Below are 20,106 nucleotides of genomic sequence, written 5' to 3'. Positions count from 1 at the left end.
GCCATACTATATAGTTAAATGATGATGGCATACACTTGGATAAAATATTCCAGAAGTGAAATACTCCCCCATTTGGATCTCTGGGTGGGACTAATCAGGAGGATGTTGGCATCAGGAGATTCAGAGATGAAATGGCTCACACAGGATTGAGTAGCATGGAGAGCTGCATCAAACCAGTCTTCAAGCTGAACACCACCACCACCACCACCACCACCACCATCACCATCACAACAACAACAACCACAACAACAACAGGAACAATAGGAACAGGGACAGAGAACTACTGAAATATGTAGTGCTGCTAATTGTAGATGCATGGTGTAATAAATATGCTAGGTAGAAAGAACAGAGGATAGCATTTAACTACTTAAAGACTTATGACTAAAACGTAAATTAGACCATCTGCCAACATGCTTAAAATATTTATGTATGTACTGAAAATCATTACCTTTATGCCAGTTTTTCTTTCCTTTCCCTTTTTCATGACTACAGTTTGTTTAGTCCATGCAAAATTTATATTTAACAGCTGTGTGCCTTGGGTGTCTTGGATGCACCACGTATTGATTTTGATTCGGACTGTGTGCGTATGTTGGAAGAACTGTATGAGGACCATGGAGACACATTGGCATTGCAGTATGGTGGATCACAACTAGTGCATCGCATCAAAACATATCGAAAGACAGCACCATGGACATCACAAGGCAATGATATAATGCAAACCTTGAGCCGTTATTACAGTAATACATTTTCTGGTGAGTGATATACCATTTTTATATATAAACAAAATCCTTAACATATTTATTCATCAATATACTTGGTTATTAAACAATAGGGCCTTTGTATTTCAATGCAACTACAGTAAAATAAAAGCCTTCATTTAAAGATATTATTGATTATACACTCCTGGAAATTGAAATAAGAACACCGTGAATTCATTGTCCCAGGAAGGGGAAACTTTATTGACACATTTCTGGGGTCAGATACATCACATGATCACACTGACAGAACCACAGGCACATAGACACAGGCAACAGAGCATGCACAATGTCGGCAATAGTACAGTGTATATCCACATTTCGCAGCAATGCAGGCTGCTATTCTCCCATGGAGACGATCGTAGAGATGCTGGATGTAGTCCTGTGGAACGGCTTGCCATGCCATTTACACCTGGCGCCTCAGTTGGACCAGCGTTCGTGCTGGACGTGCAGACCGCGTGAGACGACGCTTCATCCAGTCCCAAACATGCTCAATGGGGGACAGATCCGGAGATCTTGCTGGCCAGGGTAGTTGACTTACACCTTCTAGAGCATGTTGGGTGGCACGGGATACATGCGGACGTGCATTGTCCTGTTGGAACAGCAAGTTCCCTTGCCGGTCTAGGAATGGTAGAACGATGGGTTCGATGACGGTTTGGATGTACCGTGCACTATTCAGTGTCCCCTCGACGATCACCAGTGGTGTACGGCCAGTGTAGGAGATCGCTCCCCACACCATGATGCCGGGTGTTGGCCCTGTGTGCCTCGGTCGTATGCAGTCCTGATTGTGGTGCTCACCTGCACGGCGCCAAACACGCATTCGACCATCATTGGCACCAAGGCAGAAGCGACTCTCATCACTGAAGACGACACGTCTCCATTCGTCCCTCCATTCACGCCTGTCGCGACACCGCTGGAGGCGGGCTGCACGATGTTGGGGCGTGAGCGGAAGACGGCCTAACGGTGTGCGGGACCGTAGCCCAGCTTCATGGAGACGGTTGCGAATGGTCCTCGCCGATACCCCAGGAGCAACAGTGTCCCTAATTTGCTGGGAAGTGGCGGTGCGGTCCCCTACGGCACTGCGTAGGATCCTACGGTCTTGGCGTGCATCCGTGCGTCGCTGCGGTCCGGTCCCAGGTCGACGGGCACGTGCACCTTCCGCCGACCACTGGCGACAACATCGATGTACTGTGGAGACCTCACGCCCCACGTGTTGAGCAATTCGGCGGTACGTCCACCCGGCCTCCCGCATGCCCACTATACGCCCTCGCTCAAAGTCCGTCAACTGCACATACGGTTCACGTCCACGCTGTCGCGGCATGCTACCAGCGTTAAAGACTGCGATGGAGCTCCGTACGCCATGGCAAACTGGCTGACACTGACGGCGGCGGTGCACAAATGCTGCGCAGCTAGCGCCATTCGACGGCCAACACCGCGGTTCCTGGTGTGTCCGCTGTGCCGTGCGTGTGATCATTGCTTGTACAGCCCTCTCGCAGTGTCCGGAGCAAGTATGGTGGGTCTGACACACCGGTGTCAATGTGTTCTTTTTTCCATTTCGAGGAGTGTAGCATGGCATGATAAAGGTAACTAGAAAGAAACATTTCAAATAAATTTACTTCAAAATCTCGGAGAATCATACTTTTGTGATAACAACATGTAAAAACAAATTAAAAATCAAAACAGACTGAACATTTGACCTTTCATTGGAAGCGAAGGACATAAGTGGGAGAATGAAAAATAGTGCAAAGATGATAAATGACACATTGAGGCAAATAAACCAAGCAAGTGCAGTGCTATTCTCATATTCAGGATGGCTTTTTTATGGGGATAGGTTACATGGTACTTCGGGTGAGGAACACGGCAAAGAGCTGTTACAAACATACACTGCAGTATGAAATACAGTAGTCAGGATCATGACAGTAAGTGGAACCTTATGACAGTGTAACAGTCACTTAGTTAAAACCATTCATCAGTCAGTGAAAAAATAAGCCAGATGAATTCTTACAGGAATCATCACCTTAGTTAGCACGAGTAATGAGTGAATGGGCAAATATCCTTTAGGAACATTATGAATGTAGGTTGTGGACAGTTGGGAATGTGGGTCTCACGGGAAGTGTGCAAGGGATAAGTCCCTGCAGTCAAGCTATCCTCTGTGCCCTCGGTGGCTCAGATGGATAGAGCACCTGCCATGTAAGTAGGAGATCTCGGGTTCAAGTCCCGGTCTGGGCACACATTTTCAGCTGTCCCCATTGAGGTATATCAACACCACCCGTTGGCAGCTGAGGGTTTCGATTAATTATCATTTATTTCTAGAGAAGCTGCATGTTCATCATTGGTATCAGTTCTTTCAGAACAGTTACTATAATGTAGAGGTGGGTATTGGACCTAGATGACAGTGGCAGGAAATAATTGAAGGGCAAAAAAAGGAATTACAATCAAAAGGGAAAGAAAAATGAGGTATGATTGTTTGACAAAAAAGGAAAGGGACTATGACTTGAGAAATGAAATAGAATCATTATAGTTATATCTGATGAGCCTTTACCAGTTGGCAGTGAGTGTAGTAGTTATTGTTTTTACAGTCCTGGTTCTCATTGCTGCCACTGAAAAGTAAATGCACATACAAACAAAATTCATGGTTATTATCTGCTCATATCTCAGACATTTAAACAACGGTACTGTTTTTATTTATTTATTTTTTACCCTGTAACACATACAGAACTTTGCTATTTGATTGGATAATTTTTGCAAATAATTATCAGTACATAATATGCGTCAGGCCAATGTATCTGGCCCATGACCCATTTTTTCTAATTTTGTAAGCTTTATATTTGTTATCTCATAAAACATTGAAAAAAATTGTAGGGAGGTAACTGACAAGGATTATCCATGCATTTAGGCATTGCGATGTGTGCTTCCTTAACACTCATTATTAAGAAAGTGCATAGTATAAGTAAGTATCTTAATGTAATATCTTAAATTCACACATTAATATTCTTAGATCAGACACTTTTGTAGGCCAACTCTCAAATTATCACATGGTAGTGTACAAATTTATATTTCCTTTTTATTTTAGTTTTTTCTCAGATTTTGTGATACCACGTAATCCTGACACTGTGGTCAAGGAACAAGCCACTACAAAATTAACAGACTCCTGATGAAAAATAAAAACATATGAAAGCAAGAGGTACATTAATGTAAACAAATAAAGACAACAGAACAGTAAATACTCTAAAGCAATGGGAGGAACACCTTAACAGACTGACAGTGTTGCAGTTTCTTTGTTTATAGTCATAGCTATTCACTTTCTTGAAGTGTGGTCTCCCACAAAGTGTTTATGGCTGTGAACTTGATCTATTTTTTTTTTCCAGTTATAGCAAACAAACAATCAAACCCCACATTTAGTATTTGGCCTTGATTTGAAATGAAATGCTTTGAAATCAGTTTACTATTGGACCTATTTTGTCCTTAAGTGTTCGTCGCACATATTGATGTGATGCAACAACTGTCTGCCTTCCATCAAGACAAACCTTGTACTGACTGTAGGTAATAAAGTAAGGTGCTTCTTTCTTTTTTATATCGTTGGCATTATGGATGGACTTCAGAGAGTTTGGTACTTTTCCATGCTGGAACACTGGTTCTCAGAGCTTCTACCTCTGTTCCAAAAGTGGCTGATTTTGGCATGGCCTCCTGATAGACTCAGTGTCCACTCTGTGGTGTCCTACCCACTCGTGTAATATAGGGTGCCTAGGATGCTGCTTTCTCAGATAGCTAAACAACAATTCAAGCAAATCTTATTAATGGAGTTTATTACAGTGAAGTAAACTGACAATACTTAACTTTGCCTTTTTACAAAGAGGTGTTGCAAGCAATTGGCAACATGCAACTAATCAGTGTCCTTTGATATATACAATTTCCGTGCAACGAAAGAATGAGTCCACAAGTCAATGCTATAGTGTTTATATCACAACTCGTCTTGTAGTGTGGCTCTTCTAGTGCAGCCGAGTCTAGCTGGAGCGGCGATTATATTCTCTTCGTATAGGTGCTGCTCCTGTCATTGTGTTATCCTAGTCAGCGTTTACTGGCTGATGTTGTCACAGCCTTCTCTGCTGTTTCATTCAGGCCGATGTGCTGGCACTTGATGTTACACCAGAATGCACTCATTGTCATTTTATGTCCTCATAATATAAGTAAAAATAGGAAAATATGTGTCTTGTAAAAATAACTATCAATTCCTTTAGTTAAATACAGGCTAACTTTACTAGTTGTTTGAGGATTCCACATCAATTATTGTTTGCTGGTAAGATGTCATGAGAGGTGTGCACAACCCACAATGTGAGAGGCACAGATCACTACAGAATGAAAGCTTTGTACTGAAAGAAAGTCTTTTTGGGGTTTATCTCACATACTTTTTAGGTAGTCTGAAAACTTACTGAGTATAGAACTTGCAGAATAGAACATACCTTTCCGTACAAAGATGAGGAAGTGCTATTGAAGTGTACATAGTTTCCTCTCTAGTCTTTGCAGAATGAATGTTGCCATCTCTTTTAAATTATAGTAACCAATAACCCTGTTAGTGGATATACATGTAGGGGTCTAAATGGTAGAATTCCAAGGCACTTGAATAATGACCTCCTTAAAATCTGCAGACCGACAAGTCAGATTGTGCTGTCTAGCCTTTTCTGTGATGCCATTTGAGGTAACTGAGTGAAAAAAGAGTAGTAAACAAATTTCTGCGTATCAGTGTCACTGTTTAATGTACCTCTTTAGAGCTGCATATTCAATGAACTGTCCTCAGACTGGATGCTGTCCTCAGACTTGCGTTAAAGGGTAACTCCACATACTAAGTTATAAAGATTTTAGTTAGCTGATTGTCTTGATGTTGGCTTCATTGCCTTCTTTAGAGGCAAGGTAATGTCCAGAAGCTGGACTAGTATGTAGAAAATGAACTGATGAAAAGTAGTGAATATTTGGTAAATTTCAAGTTTTCAAATGAAGCAAGGTATCTGAACTTTTAAATGTTTGTATACTGAAGCTCTCTATGCATTGTAGTGACACAATTTGCACTAACAAGTCATACTATATGACTGCTTCTTGCTTCCTCACAAAATGAATTTGCGATATCCACCTTTGCTGTTGATGCACTTTGTTCCTTGTGTCTCTAAGTCTTGTGTCTTGATGTACTGAAATAATACGCTGGAAATGATTCTATGTAAGATAGTGCCAAATGATACAGATCATGCAACAGGTGAATTTTAATAGTAGTTCCACCCACTTTATTTGCACTGTACTTTGTTGATGGCCAGTTCCAGTGTTACAGATCACACTTTAAACAGGTAAAGAGACACACATCTGTTCCTTTGTAAAACATATCCTTAGGAGAACTAATTCTACCATTAATCAGAGTCACAGTATTTGTTGAACTTCACAGTCCCATAATATACAGTAAGAGAAATATGCAGTTAACAGTGCACATGAAATAACTTGCTGTACTGTCACCAAAGTTAATAACACTGTCAGTTAATGTTAGTAATGAAACATTGACACTTTGCGATTCCTGATACAATACATGGATGTCACACAAATGATGTCAAAGCTTATTTTTTTTCAAGTTATGTGTTAGGTTTTGGATAATTAGCCTGGGAAATTCACTGCAACCAACATATTTATGTTATTCAGATGGTAACTGGTCATAGAACTTTTTGATACATTGATATTGCTATTTCAGTACACCAATATAACCTGATGTAGAGAAGTTATTTGGTTGCTTGTCAGCTGCAGGCTATAAGCTGCATAGATGTTTAGCGTTTGCTTCCTAACTGCAGACTCCCACTCAAACTGACATGATAATGCTATTCTGGTGCTTGCCTATCATGGACTGACTGTTTTGTGGGAGAGGACACTATTTAAAGAAAGGTGTAAAAATATGATGATTTTTCTGAAACTAGTTAATGCTTTGAAAATCAGCAAGGTTAGGTTTCTAGATTTTAATTTTTCACAGGGATCGTAAGATTTATTATTGTCTAGTTTATGAAAAATTTTGAAGGTTAGTAAATCATAAAGGTATATTGAACTATACTATGCATCTGTAGTCTGAAATCCCCTATTAATGAATATGTCATCTATCTTTAAATAAATCTTTCATAATCCTTAATCAGTCAGAATCTTAATTAGTGGCTTAATTAATTAGTGAGAGGTGTTGTCTTTTTTCAGGAAAAATATAGCAATTAAAAATATATTGTCAAAATTTAGAATCTTGTAGGCATTAAAGCAAAATAGGCTTTCGAAATTATGAGGGTTCCAACTTTTAATGTCAGTTATTTCATAAGTTAATTAGTTTCAGATACTTTAAAATATGTTTTTGCATAGCTGGGAATGTGAGCAGTCAAATGAATGCTGACAATAGCTCCTGTGCTGGCCATTAACTCAAAATGTTTTCGAACAATACAGTGTTGTCATAATTTCAGTTACTCTTAACTTTTAATTACTCGGGCTTCTAGTAAAACCAACAGCATCATTGTAATCATGAAAGTAAGTACAAACAACTGAATTGTAAATTTACATCAAATTAGGCATAAATAACAACTTGACATACTCTGTATGTATTACATATTGTCAAATACAATTGCTGGTACTTATTTAGCAAAATTTAATATAACTGAATTTACAAAATTTTGTGTTAAAAAGTCAACCTTTTTCTAAAGACATGGGATATAAGTATTTAAGCATGAAATATTTAGTTTTAGTTGACATAGTTTTTATATTAACTTTTTTTTCAATACCTGCAGGTATTCACAATGTGTCTTGGTCTTGATTATGTTACAACAGTCAGTTAAAATTACTCTATAGTGAAGTCATCTGCACCAAACTCACTGATAATTCAGTAGCTGTGTGATAGAAAAATTTGCCTCATATGAGAATTCTATATCAGAAACAGTATGTGTTCTATTTTATCCTGAATAAGTGAAAGTATATTCTCTGTAGGCTACAAACTAATGGTACCCATTAATCTCTTTGCTGTACCATTTATGTAACGTTCCACATCTTTTGCAAAGGCACTTATCTTCTTCTTTTCCTTGTGCCTTTGTTTCCATATCTGCACAGTTTGTCATGGTTAGTTTAAGGGGTGACCAGATACCCTTACTGTCACCACCCTGTTCCCCGCTCCCCTGCCCCTCAGGACAGAATGTGTGTACCCTAATTGGCGCATGTAGTGTTAGTCATGTGAAACTGTGTGAAAGTTTTCTAAATTTTTTGCAAGTCATGTAACTGAGGTGGGACTTGGACACTAGCCTTGTATTCACCTAGCTGGAAGTGGGAAACTGCCAAAAACCACATCCAGACTGGCCAGCACACCATCCCTCGTCATTAATCCTCCAGGTGCATCTCCCCATCGCAAAAGCAGTGCTTTAACACACACAGCTATCCAGGTGGGTTGCAAAAGCACTTGTATCATATACAGAAAGAGTTAGAAATTCTGTCTTGCTTACTTTTGGACCAACATTTCACTAAAAATTCAGCTTCACTCATACAATGTGAATTTTCTCTGTGTCCAGCCACATGTTCCAGTTATGTGCTTCTATGTGTGTCCATGTGATATAAGTAATCATTCCTACCTCCGTCTATGCAACTGATGGTGCGCTTTTGAAATTATGTATAAACGATACTGGGCCCTGATGAATTCAACTTTTGGATTGTATTGAGTGGTTTTGGTGAACTCACAACATGTACAGTAAGCTTTCTCACTATGACATACATGCACTGCACCTATGAGGTTCTTACATTTGAAATGTGTTAAATACAGATTAATTTTCATTTGAAGTTTTTGTTTAACTACCATGATACTATCTGCAATGTTTTGACATACTTCAATAACTTTGGTTTTGGTTTTCTTTTTTTCTACCTTTTCTACTCATTATGCTCACTTTTGGTAGCTCATCTGAACTTGAGATTATGCCCCTTGCTTGTCAAACTCCATTTTTTTCCCATAAAATGACATATTCCTCTTCTATATGCCATTCTGTTTCTGCTGTACCCACTTCCAGTTGCTGTATGGTTGCTTTATGACTTCCTTTTAAGTTCCTGGCTATTGCTCCTTGACTTACCTTAAATTCTCTTGTTATTGCTTCCTAAGATTCCCAGTTTCTTCAGAAGAAAAGGAAGATTTTTCATAGACATATTTTTAATATCTATGCATTCATATTTTTATTATATCCAATTTTTGATTAAAACTTGCTCGCACATACGTCTTAAACCCTATTGCTTCATATCACTGAGACATTCTGAAACTAATTCAGCTTTTAGAAATGTAATGTCATTCTGTAGTAGATTAAAAGAGTCTTTGCAGGGAATGTCAAAATTTATTCCCACTTCAAGCTCTGATTTTATGAGTTCAGGTGAATACCTGTTCCCAGTGTCAGTCTACTTGTTCTTAATAATCAAAAACACTTGTTCCACAAACACATTTGAACCTGCTATGCTTAGTATAACACACATGAGCTCAGAAATATTTGTCACTTTTTGTTAAGACGTTAGTGTGAATAATTCCACTCATATAGACACATCACCACCATCCTTAGTGATACAGTCAGTAAAGTATCTTTCACCTCAAAAATTCTTCATGTAGCTGATTCAGGTTAGTATTTCCACTGCAGGCCCGAGGTCGCAATATTATATTTCCCCATTCAAAGAAAGAGGTTCCAACATTGCATGCTTATTACTAACTGATAAGTCCAAATGGGTTTCAAGATATTTCAACAGTGTGTCATAGAAACAATGAAATTCTGGTTCTCTCCCATAGAATTTATCGTTCTTTCACTGTGGGATTTTTCTTATAGATATTGCACAGAATGTTATGTGATCCAACAGCAGCAGAAAATGGTATAACAGGTGTAGGATTCGTTATGAATAGGAAGGTAGGGCAGAGGGTGTGTTACTGTGAAGAGTTCAGTGACCGGTTTGTTCTAATCAGAATCGACAGCAGACCAACACCGACAACAATAGTTCAGGTATACATGCCGACGTCGCAAGCTGAAGATGAACAGATAGAGAAAGTGTATGAGGATATTGAAAGGGTAATGCAGTGTGTAAAGGGGGACGAAAATCTAATAGTCATGGGCGACTGGAATGCAGTTGTAGGGGAAGGAGTAGAAGAAAAGGTTACAGGAGAATACGGGCTTGGGACAAGGAATGAAAGAGGACAAAGACTAATTGAGTTCTGTAACAAGTTTCAGCTAGTAATAGCGAATACCCTGTTCAAGAATCACAAGAGGAGGAGGTATACTTGGAAAAGGCCGGGAGATACGGGAAGATTTCAATTAGATTACATCATGGTCAGACAGAGATTCCGAAATCAGATACTGGATTGTAAGGCATACCCAGGAGCAGATATAGACTCAGATCACAATATAGTAGTGATGAAGAGTAGGCTGAAGTTCAAGACATTAGTCAGGAAGAATCAATACGCGAAGAAGTGGGATGCGGAAGTACTAAGGAATGACGAGATACGTTTGAAGTTCTCTAACGCTGTAGATACAGCAATAAGGAATAGCGCAGTAGGCAGTACAGTTGAAGAGGAATGGACATCTCTAAAAAGGGTCATCACAGAAGTTGGGAAGAAAAACATAGGTACAAAGAAGGTAGCTGCGAAGAAACCATGGGTAACAGAAGAAATACTTCAGTTGATTGATGAAAGGAGGAAGTACAAACATGTTCCGGGAAAATCAGGAATACAGAAATACAAGTCACTGAGGAATGAAATAAATAGGAAGTGCAGGGAAGCTAAGACGAAATGGCTGCAGGAAAAATGTGAAGACATCGAAAAAGATATGATTGTTGGAAGGACAGACTCAGCACACAGGAAAGTCAAAACAACCTTTGGTGACATTAAAAGCAACGGTGGTAACATTAAGAATGCAATGGGAATTCCACTGTTAAATGCAGAGGAGAAAGCAGATAGGTGGAAAGAATACATTGAAAGCCGCTATGAGGGTGAAGATTTGTCTTGTGTGATAGAAGAAGAAACAGGAGTCGGTTTAGAAGAGATAAGGGATCCAGTATTAGAATCGAAATTTAAAAGAGCTTTGGAGGACTTACGGTCAAATAAGGCAGAAGGGATAGATAACATTCCATCAGAATTTCTAAAATCATTGGGGGAAGTGGCAACAAAATGACTATTCACGTTGGTGTGTAGAATATATGAGTCTGGCGATATACCATCTGACTTTCGGAAAACATCATTCACACAATTCCAAAGACGGCAAGAGCTGACAAGTGCGAGAATTATCGCACAATCAGCTTAACAGCTCATGGATCGAAGCTACTTACAAGAATAATATACAGAAGAATGGAAAAGAAAACTGAGAATGCGCTAGGTGATGATCAGTTTGGCTTTAGGAAAAGTAAAGGGACGAGAGTGGCAATTCTGACGTTATGGCTAATAATGGAAGCAAGGCTAAAGAAAAATCAAGACACTTTCATAGGATTTGTCGACCTGGAAAAAGCGTTCGACAATATAAAATGGTGCAAGCTGTTCGAGATTGTGAAAAAAGTAGGGGTAAGCTATAGGGAGAGACGGGTCATATACAATATGTACAACAACCAAGAGGGAATAATAAGAGTGGACGATCAAGAACGAAGTGCTCGTATTAAGAAGGGTGTAAGACAAGGCTGTAGCCTTTTGCCCCTACTCTTCAATCTGCACATCGAGGAAGCAATGATGGAAATAAAAGGAAGGTTAAGGAGTGGAATTAAAATACAAGGTGAAAGGATATCAATGATACGATTCGCTGATGACATTGCTATCCTGAGTGAAAGTGAAGAAGAATTAAATCATCTGCTGAACGGAATGAACAGTCTAATGAGTACACAGTATGGTTTGAGAGTAAATCGGAGAAAGATGAAGGTAATGAGAAGTAGTAGAAATGAGAACAGTGAGAAACTTAACATAAGGATTGATGGTCACGAAGTCAATGAAGGTAAGGAATTCTGCTACCTAGGCAGTAAAATAACCAATGACGGACGGAGCAAGGAGGACATCAAAAGCAGACTCGCTATGGCAAAAAAGGCATTTCTGGTCAAGAGAAGTCTACTAATATCAAATACCGGCGTTAATTTGAGTAAGAAATTTCTGAGGATGTACGTCTGGAGTACAGCATTGTATGGTAGTGAAACATGGACTGTGGGAAAACCGGAACAGAAGAGAATCGAAGCATTTGAGATGTGGTGCTATAGATGAATGTTGAAAATTATGTGGACTGATAAGGTAAGGAATGAGGAGGTTCTACGCAGAATCGGAGAGGAAAGGAATATGTGGAAAACACTGATAAGGAGAAGGGACAGGATGATAGGACATCTGCTAAGACATGAGGGAATGACTTCCATGGTACTAGAGGGAGCTGTAGAGGGCAAAAACTGTAGAGGAAGACAGAGATTGGAATACGTCAAGCAAATAATTGAGGATGTAGGTTGCAAATGCTACTCTGAGATGAAGAGGTTAGTACAGGAAAGGAATTCATGGCGGGCCGCATCAAACCAGTCAGTAGAATATATATGTATCTGGCACAAAATGCAAATATATTTCAGGAATAGTTCCTTTCTCTTGGTCTTCAGCTAAAAATACTGATGCAACTTGCTTTGGACAGGCATCAACACTCTTGAAATAGCTCTTTATACCTGGCCAGTACTCAATCAGTCTGTTTATGGCAGGAGTTAAGAGGAGCAATGCTGTGGACACATGCCTTAATATCTCAGAACACTCAGGATGGATAAATTCAAAAATGGCTTCAGTTCCTGACACCTTTTAGCTGATACAGAGAAATGATTATAGATTGAAACAAGGTTCTCTACATCCATTTCCAGCTCTTGCATGATCTGCTTCATTGCATTATGAATCATGTGATTTGAACAACTCACTTTCTGTAGATTGGTATTCTTGGAAAGCAACAATTGATAAACCGATTGTTTCCTGCCAAAACTCACATCAGCACTGTCAGCACTATATACTGTGAATTGTGTTAAATTATTAATATTTTAGTGAGTGGCTATCCAGACTATCAACAGTTAACTTTACCACCGCATTTGAAGATTCATCAGAATGTTCAGTCAATCTCAACAGTTTATTCTGTATGCCTACTAACAGTTCAAAGCATCTTATACAAATTGGGAACATCTTTTTGTTGCCTCTGTTGGAGGCATCTGTAGCTACTGAGAAAAACTTACTACTTTCAGGAGATTTTAGAAAATTAACAAAATCACTGACACTTTTAGGTGCTAATGTGTTTTACACCAACATTTCTACGTTTGTCTTGCCACAGGAAAGTTTTACAGATGTTTCTGAATCTGAGAATAAACGTGTTGTCAATTTATTGGTGGAGTCCAAACTTGCTTAACTCTGCTTATGTTTGGCTGTGAGATACAGAAGTAAGGTGTGACAACATTGGCTTCAGATTACTTAGTGTTCGTAAAATATTTAGGCACTTTCATGGTTTGGTTCCTGGCTTTCTCCTTTAACTGATATCCTTTGTACTGGGCAAATCGCTTGAGGTCAAACCGTTCACCCTGTGAAATTCTGAATTCCTTCCTGCACAATGTACAAAAAGCATGTCTGTCAGACACTGAACCAGGTCTAACCCATGTAAAAGTATCTTCCCATTTCTTGAAGCACTCTTCACTGTACTGGTGTTGCTTGTAGCCTTTCTTTTTCAGTAGTGAACTCAGTACGATTGTCGAACAAAAGTAAATTAGTAGGGCATATACTGTATGGATTCAAGAAATTATCTTTGCAATGAAGTATATGAATATGTGTATAGCATCAGAACTGGAAATTAATTATGTCGACAACACTATCGATTCTGCAATCATGTTATCTTCAGAAGTACCAAGCTAAACATATACTACCATAAAATCTATATCTGCATGGTGATAATAACAAATATAATCAAATTGGTGTGCATTTTTGTTGTATGTATATTAAGGGGACAAATTGTCTTGGGTTCTACAATAGGCCAGTGCCAAATATTAAAAAATGGAAGCAAGTGTTGTACAGGGAAATAAAAAAAATGTAAGGCTAAACTAACAGTAAAAAATTTAAACATACAGGAAAATGTTCAACCTGGCAACCCAGTTGATTTCTAACTTTTTTAATTAGCATTTCCAGACAGTTTTGATTCATTAGTGGTTTTTCCTGACTTGTCTTTAACTTGTCAATTTTTTACATCATTGCCCATATTGATGTGAGGCTGCTGCTGTTCCACAGTTGTTGCTGGCTAATTAACCTGCATCTCCCCCCTTCCAACATTTCTGTGAATGTACTGTAGAGTTGATGTATTGCTGTCAGTTATCTAACATATGGTGAAATGCACTACATACAGGAAGTGGCTACTAGTGTAGCACAGTACATATGGTGTGCACATGAGGGTTTCCTTAGGATAGAGGGAAATCCCTCCACAAGCTTGATATATGTTCTGATTTCAGAGAGGGAAGACTAGTAGCTCCAATAATTATAGAGTGAGTTATTTGGTATGGCAGATCAAAGAAAGAGAACATGAATATATGTTTTTTTTTTTATTTAGTTATGTGTGCAGTAGGCAACTGTGCATCTCTCACACCACATGTCCTGTCACTGCCGAGTTCAAAATGTCTGTCTGTGCTAAGCTCCAGCCACATAAACCTGGCCACGTCAATTGATTCTGCCCTCATGTGTGAATGGCGAATTGATTTTCATTTCCTCTAGTCAGGAACCATGATTAATGCAACTGTTTATTGTTAAACAAAAGGATAGGCATTCTGACTTCAATAATAGCTCTGTTCCATGACAGTACCTGTGCTCCCAGTAGTGGTGCAGCCCAATGGCATCTTGAGTAATTTCAGTTGGATATTTAAACACTTGATATGGTCCATCGTATGGTGTCTGCATCAGTGTGTTTATTGCATCATTGTGTAAGAAAATGTGGGTGCAGTTCTCAAGATCTGTGAAAACAAATGAGTGTGACACAGCTGGACTTCTGGGCGCCGTTGGTCTGAATTGATGTATGTGCTCTTGTAATGTAGCAGCAAAGTCTGATGCATCAACTGTATCATCTGCCACATTGATCATGAATTCTCCTGGCAGATGTAGCATTTGCTCATACACCAGATCTGCTGCCGTAGCCTTTAGATTGCTTTTGAATGACATCTGTATCCCAAGGAGTACAACAGGTAGTTCCTCCTTCCAATTCTGCATTGTGTGACATTGCAAAGCTGCTTTCAATTGGTGATGCAGGTTTTCAGCTATACCATTTTGATGCAAAATAATAGGCTGTGGTGCGTTTACGCTTCATGCCTAATAATCTAGCCAATACTCTGAAAAAGTAGGCTTTGGATTGTCGTCCCTGCTCTGTAGTAAACCATAATGGTATGCTGAATTGGGTGATACAACTGCGAAAAAATGTCTGTGCCACAGTTTCGGCTGTGATATTCTTCATGGGGAATGCTTCAGGCCACCTGGTAAATTGGTCCACAACTGTAAGACAACAATTATAACCTTCTGAGACTGTGAGCAGGCTTACGATATCGATGTGCACATGTTTAAAATGTTGATTCAGTGGCAGAAATGTGTCTAGCAGTGCTCCGACAGGCTGTGTGATCATGTTTCTCTTACATGCAATACTTTGCTTGACAAATGTTTTGCAGTTTGCCTGCACTCCAGGCTAGAAGAAACTTTTTTTGATCAATCTAATAGTGGTTTGCACTCCTGGATGTGCCAGATGGTGTACTGAAGCGGTTGCTTGTGCTCAGAAGTGTTGTGACACAAATGGACATGGTTTCACTCCAGATAGGCCACAATACATTTCAACATTGCTTCAGGCATCGTAACATGTTGTAATTTTGGTCGTCCCAGTCGTTTCAACAAATCTTGTAACTTACTATCACGCTGTTGGGAATGTGTGAGGGCATCAAAATCGATGGTAGCCATTACATCTTCAACATGTGAGCATGTGTCTACTGTCACATTCACAACCTCTACACGTGATAGTTCATCCACTGGTATGTACAGCTGCGCTTGCATACAGGGTGGAGAAAAATTGTGTCACAAAATTTTAACCCTGGATAGCTGATGCCCGTAGGAGCCAAAATTACTATTGTTGTGAAGGTCGACAACACAATTTTTAAACTATGGAAACTTGGTGCCAAACGCTCTGATTGGCTGCGGGGTTGTCTTGTTACCAGATGCTCTGGACAGTGCATGACCGCGAATATTTTGCCTGCTGGAGATCGCGATGTATCCAAGGCAGCCCACACGCTCAGTGGTAGTGCACCAGCCTCCACTCTGGGGGCCTGGGGGTGAATCCGCTGGGTTCCTGACACATCCATTGTAATTTCATGATAAGACATACCAAGAACAAACCTGTCAACAGCTGTTAGTTCGCATACAGAAAGTCTTTTACAAACTGTGTCCGCCATGAAAAGGGCCATTTTTGTAGCTAGGACATTGTTTACTTAAAGCAGTTGCTCGAACTGGCAACCCTCTGACATGACACAAGCTTGGTAACATTGAACGGTGTTTTGCCGAACGCTTTCCAAGATTCCTGGCATTGCCCTGATTTGTTTGGCAGCATGTTGAATGTGGTCCATTAATTCCTCTTCATTTCTAGGTGGTTTGCATCCGGGTGGGTGAACTAGAACCTTGAAGAATCCCTCAGGGAAAAGTCCGGTGGCATGAGGTCTGGTGATCGCAGGGTCATCTCTTATGAGCACCTCTGCCAATTACCTGGCCATCGAAGAGTTCATTTAAATATCTGCACACAGCATGACTGTTATGTTCAGATGCAACCACATGCATAGCAATATGTCCAGGGGAACATCTTCCAGCAGGCTGGATAGAGTTTCTTGCAAAAATTGGAGGTAATTTGCCCCAAAACCTCCCAGACTAACTTATGAGTGACCCCATTTCATGTCCAACTGCTCGAGTACTTGTTGTAGGTGCTTCCTAGAAGCGCTCGAGAACAGTCTCTTCAAATGCAGCATCCCGTGATGTTCGAGGTCTTCCAGCATCACCATGATATCCTGCTAACAAGCCTGTTTTGCCTAGTCGCCAGTGAATTGCTGTAAATGTTTGTGGGTGTGGGTGACTTCTTGCTAGGTACCATTTTCCTCATTCAACTGTTGAGCTTCATGTGAACTACTGTCGGCTAGTCCATAAACAAAAACCATATCTCCTTGTTCTTCAAACGAATATTGTGCCGCCATGTTTGCTGTAGGACTAAATCACAGGGGTCGTGTGTGTGCTCTGAAGCAAAGCTTACGTGTGAATGCCTCTGACATGAGGTGGAGACAAACAGCAAGACCTGTTCGACATGTGAGTTTATTACATTGGTAGCGACAGGGCAAGGGACTTGTGTATGTGTGAACTGACAAATATAGTGCTGCCTGTCAACTGATGAATGGCAACAGGAGAATCCCATGGCCAATTGGAGAGCATGGTGCCAAGTTTCCATAGTTTAAAAATAGTGTGTTGTCATCTTAAACAACACTAGTAATTTTGGTTCCTACTGGCATCAGCTATCCAGGGTTAAAATTTCATGACACAATTTTTCTCCACCCTGTATAAATAATGCTGGTTGTGAATTGGCTAATGTAATCTAAATGGCGTAGTTGAATCGGCGATGCTTTCTCTGGTTTTACAGCAAAGGCGTACATTAGCGGCTTGTGATCTGTATAAATAGTGAACTGTCGGACCTCTAGTAAATGCCTGAATTTCTTGACTGTAGCGTAAGCTGCATACAGTTCACAGTCATAGTTTGCCCAACGTTGCTGTGAAGGTGACAACTTCTGACTGAAGGATGCTATGGGCTGCCAACAATGCTCAACCTGTTGTTGCAGTACAGTGCCGATGGCTGCAGATGAGGCATCAACCATAAGTGCAAGTGGAGCATGTACCATGTGGTGTGCTAATTGTTCAGCCTCTGCAATTGCTGGTTTTACGGATTGAAAGGTGTCATCTGCTTTGCATGTCCAATGCAACTTGTCATTTGGCTTTGGTGTTCCCTTAGAAAATTCATTCAGAGATGCTATTATGGATGTATAATTGTATATAAATATTTGGTAAAAATTTATGACCCCTAAAAACTGGCATAACTGTCTGATTGTTATTGGGTGAGGATACTTGTTTATGGCTTCCACTTTATATTGTGGTGGTCTACCATGTAACCTAGAAATTGCACTTCATCGCTCCAAAGGTACACTTTGAAGGATTAACTGCTAAGCCTTGTGTACATAAATGATTAAATGTTAGAGCCAGATGATGTAAATGTTGTTCTACTGTTGCAGACACTGCCAAAATGTCATCTATTTAAAATTAACAGAAGCCTAAGTCCCTAGTGATCTCATCCATGAAACGCTGAAACATCTGTGCTGCATTGCACAGACCAAAAGCATCCTAGTGAACTCGAATAGACCAAAAGGTGTTATTGCTGTGGTTTTGGGGACATCTTCTACGGCAGTGGGGATCTGGTAATACACCCAGACTAGATCAGTAGTGGAAAATATAGTCTTACCATGAATTTTGGCAGAGAAGTCTTCTATATGTGACACCTAGTACCGATCTGGGATGATCCTTGTGTTGAGCTGCAGGTAATTGCCACATGGACACCATGTTCTTCTTTGGTACAACATGCATTGGGGCTACCCAACTGCTACTCGAAACTCTTGCTGTCCGCTTGTAACTTGTCTGGTGTCAAATGTCTAGGCCTAGCGTGAGATGGCAGGCCTGGCAAGGTCAAAATGTGATGTACCATTGTGTGTTTCACCAGCAGGAGAGTAGATGACTTCTGCATGATTACAGGAAGTTCTTTTATTAATCGTGTGTGCAGTGTATCTCAAGCTGTGCAAACCACAACACCCGGTTGTTTTGCCAGAATGGTGGGGTTTAATTGTAACCCTATTAACTGTACTGTGTGATGAATGGTGGATTGTCCAGTTTCGTGTTAGAATGTGCGCGGCATGACTGACGCAGAAGTAATGAATGTTCATGTATGATTCGGCGCAGAATGCTGAAGCTGACATGGTTGTGTTATTGTGTTATCGTCAGGGTCACCAAATATGTGATATCTGGTAGAATTCAACATATATTTCCACAAAAAACATGTCTGTACAGGATAGCTTACAAGTGTGGAAGGCTGAACAGTTAGCTGTCAAAAGAGGCATGTAATTGTTTATGTCACTAACATCAAAGAGTAACTATTATGACAAATACTTGTCACATGGAATGTTTGTACACTACTGTACACTCATGTTTGTGGGGACAGGATGAGACGCTACAGAGTAATTTCCTCCTTTTCTCTGAACTGAAGAAATGGCCATGAAGGCAACACTTAGCAAACTAATGAGAGCGTCAAGACAGTGTCAAGACTCATTTCAGCTCATCAACATCATTTTATGTTGAGGGTGTTGTAAAGCTTGGCTACAGGTAATACAAATGCCTCAGTCATTATGGTGACTATACTGAAAAGTAACCATAAACATACATACCTTTTAGTAATGAAATATTTTTTTATTTTTATTTATAGGCTATCAGAGGTTGGAGAGGGTATCAGGTATCTACAGGAGCATCCACAGAGGTCCCAGAACTAGTCTCGTTTGTGGATGGTAATAATGTCCACATGTAATGGCTGAAACCAGATGTTAGTAGCAGTTAAATTCTAAATTCTGGTTGAAATGCACATCACAAAGATAGCCTTGGATACTGGTGATAGAGAAATTTTTATAGTTATAGGTAACAGAATAACTGTGAGGTTTATACTGGTTATGAATAAGAAATAATGTGGGTGAAGCTAAATGTTAAAGGTGGATTAGACATGGTAGTTGGATGCTTTTGTAGACCTCATGGCTCAGTAATAGTAGTGACAGAACATTTGTAAGAAAACCTGGAGAATATTATACATAAGTTCCTTGATCATGTTATAGCATTAGAACAGATTTCAATACACTATCTGTAGATTGGGAGACTTGAGCAATTATGGTAGGCAGGAGGGACGGGGAATCATGTGAAATTGTTCTAAATGCCTTTTTCGAAAAGTACCTTGAACAATTAATCAGAGAACTGGGAAATACAGATAAGATCTTAGATTGTCTAGTTACAAGGAGGCCTCAGCCTTTTGACTCAGTTTGTGCAGAACAGGGAATCACTGATTACAAGGCCATTACAGCATGGCTATCTTCAAGTGTCAATAGGGATGAAAGGAAAGGTGGGATGAAACATCTACTTAGTGAGTGGGACATGAAACAGACTTCAAAATACCTATGAAATCGCTATCAAACATTCATCTGTCACTGAAAATTTTGAGTATGAATGGTCAAAGTTGAACAATATTGTAAA

The 20,106-nt window shown here is 39.9% G+C and overlaps 1 protein-coding gene across 3 annotated transcripts in view; it reads left to right on the top strand.

Annotated features, from left to right (window-relative positions):
* LOC126092008 (polyphosphoinositide phosphatase) overlaps positions 1-20,106 on the top strand; it is a 178,695-nt gene that overhangs the window by 119,529 nt on the left and 39,060 nt on the right. For all 3 annotated transcript variants that reach the window (XM_049907387.1, XM_049907386.1, XM_049907385.1), the window contains one exon: positions 527-752. In XM_049907387.1, the coding sequence (XP_049763344.1) occupies positions 527-752 (226 nt within the window). The remainder of the gene's footprint in view (positions 1-526; positions 753-20,106) is intronic.

Source organism: Schistocerca cancellata, chromosome 7 (assembly GCF_023864275.1).
Source record: "Schistocerca cancellata isolate TAMUIC-IGC-003103 chromosome 7, iqSchCanc2.1, whole genome shotgun sequence".
NCBI classification, from domain to species: domain Eukaryota; kingdom Metazoa; phylum Arthropoda; class Insecta; order Orthoptera; family Acrididae; genus Schistocerca; species Schistocerca cancellata.
This window is presented reverse-complemented; position numbering and strand designations above follow the sequence as displayed.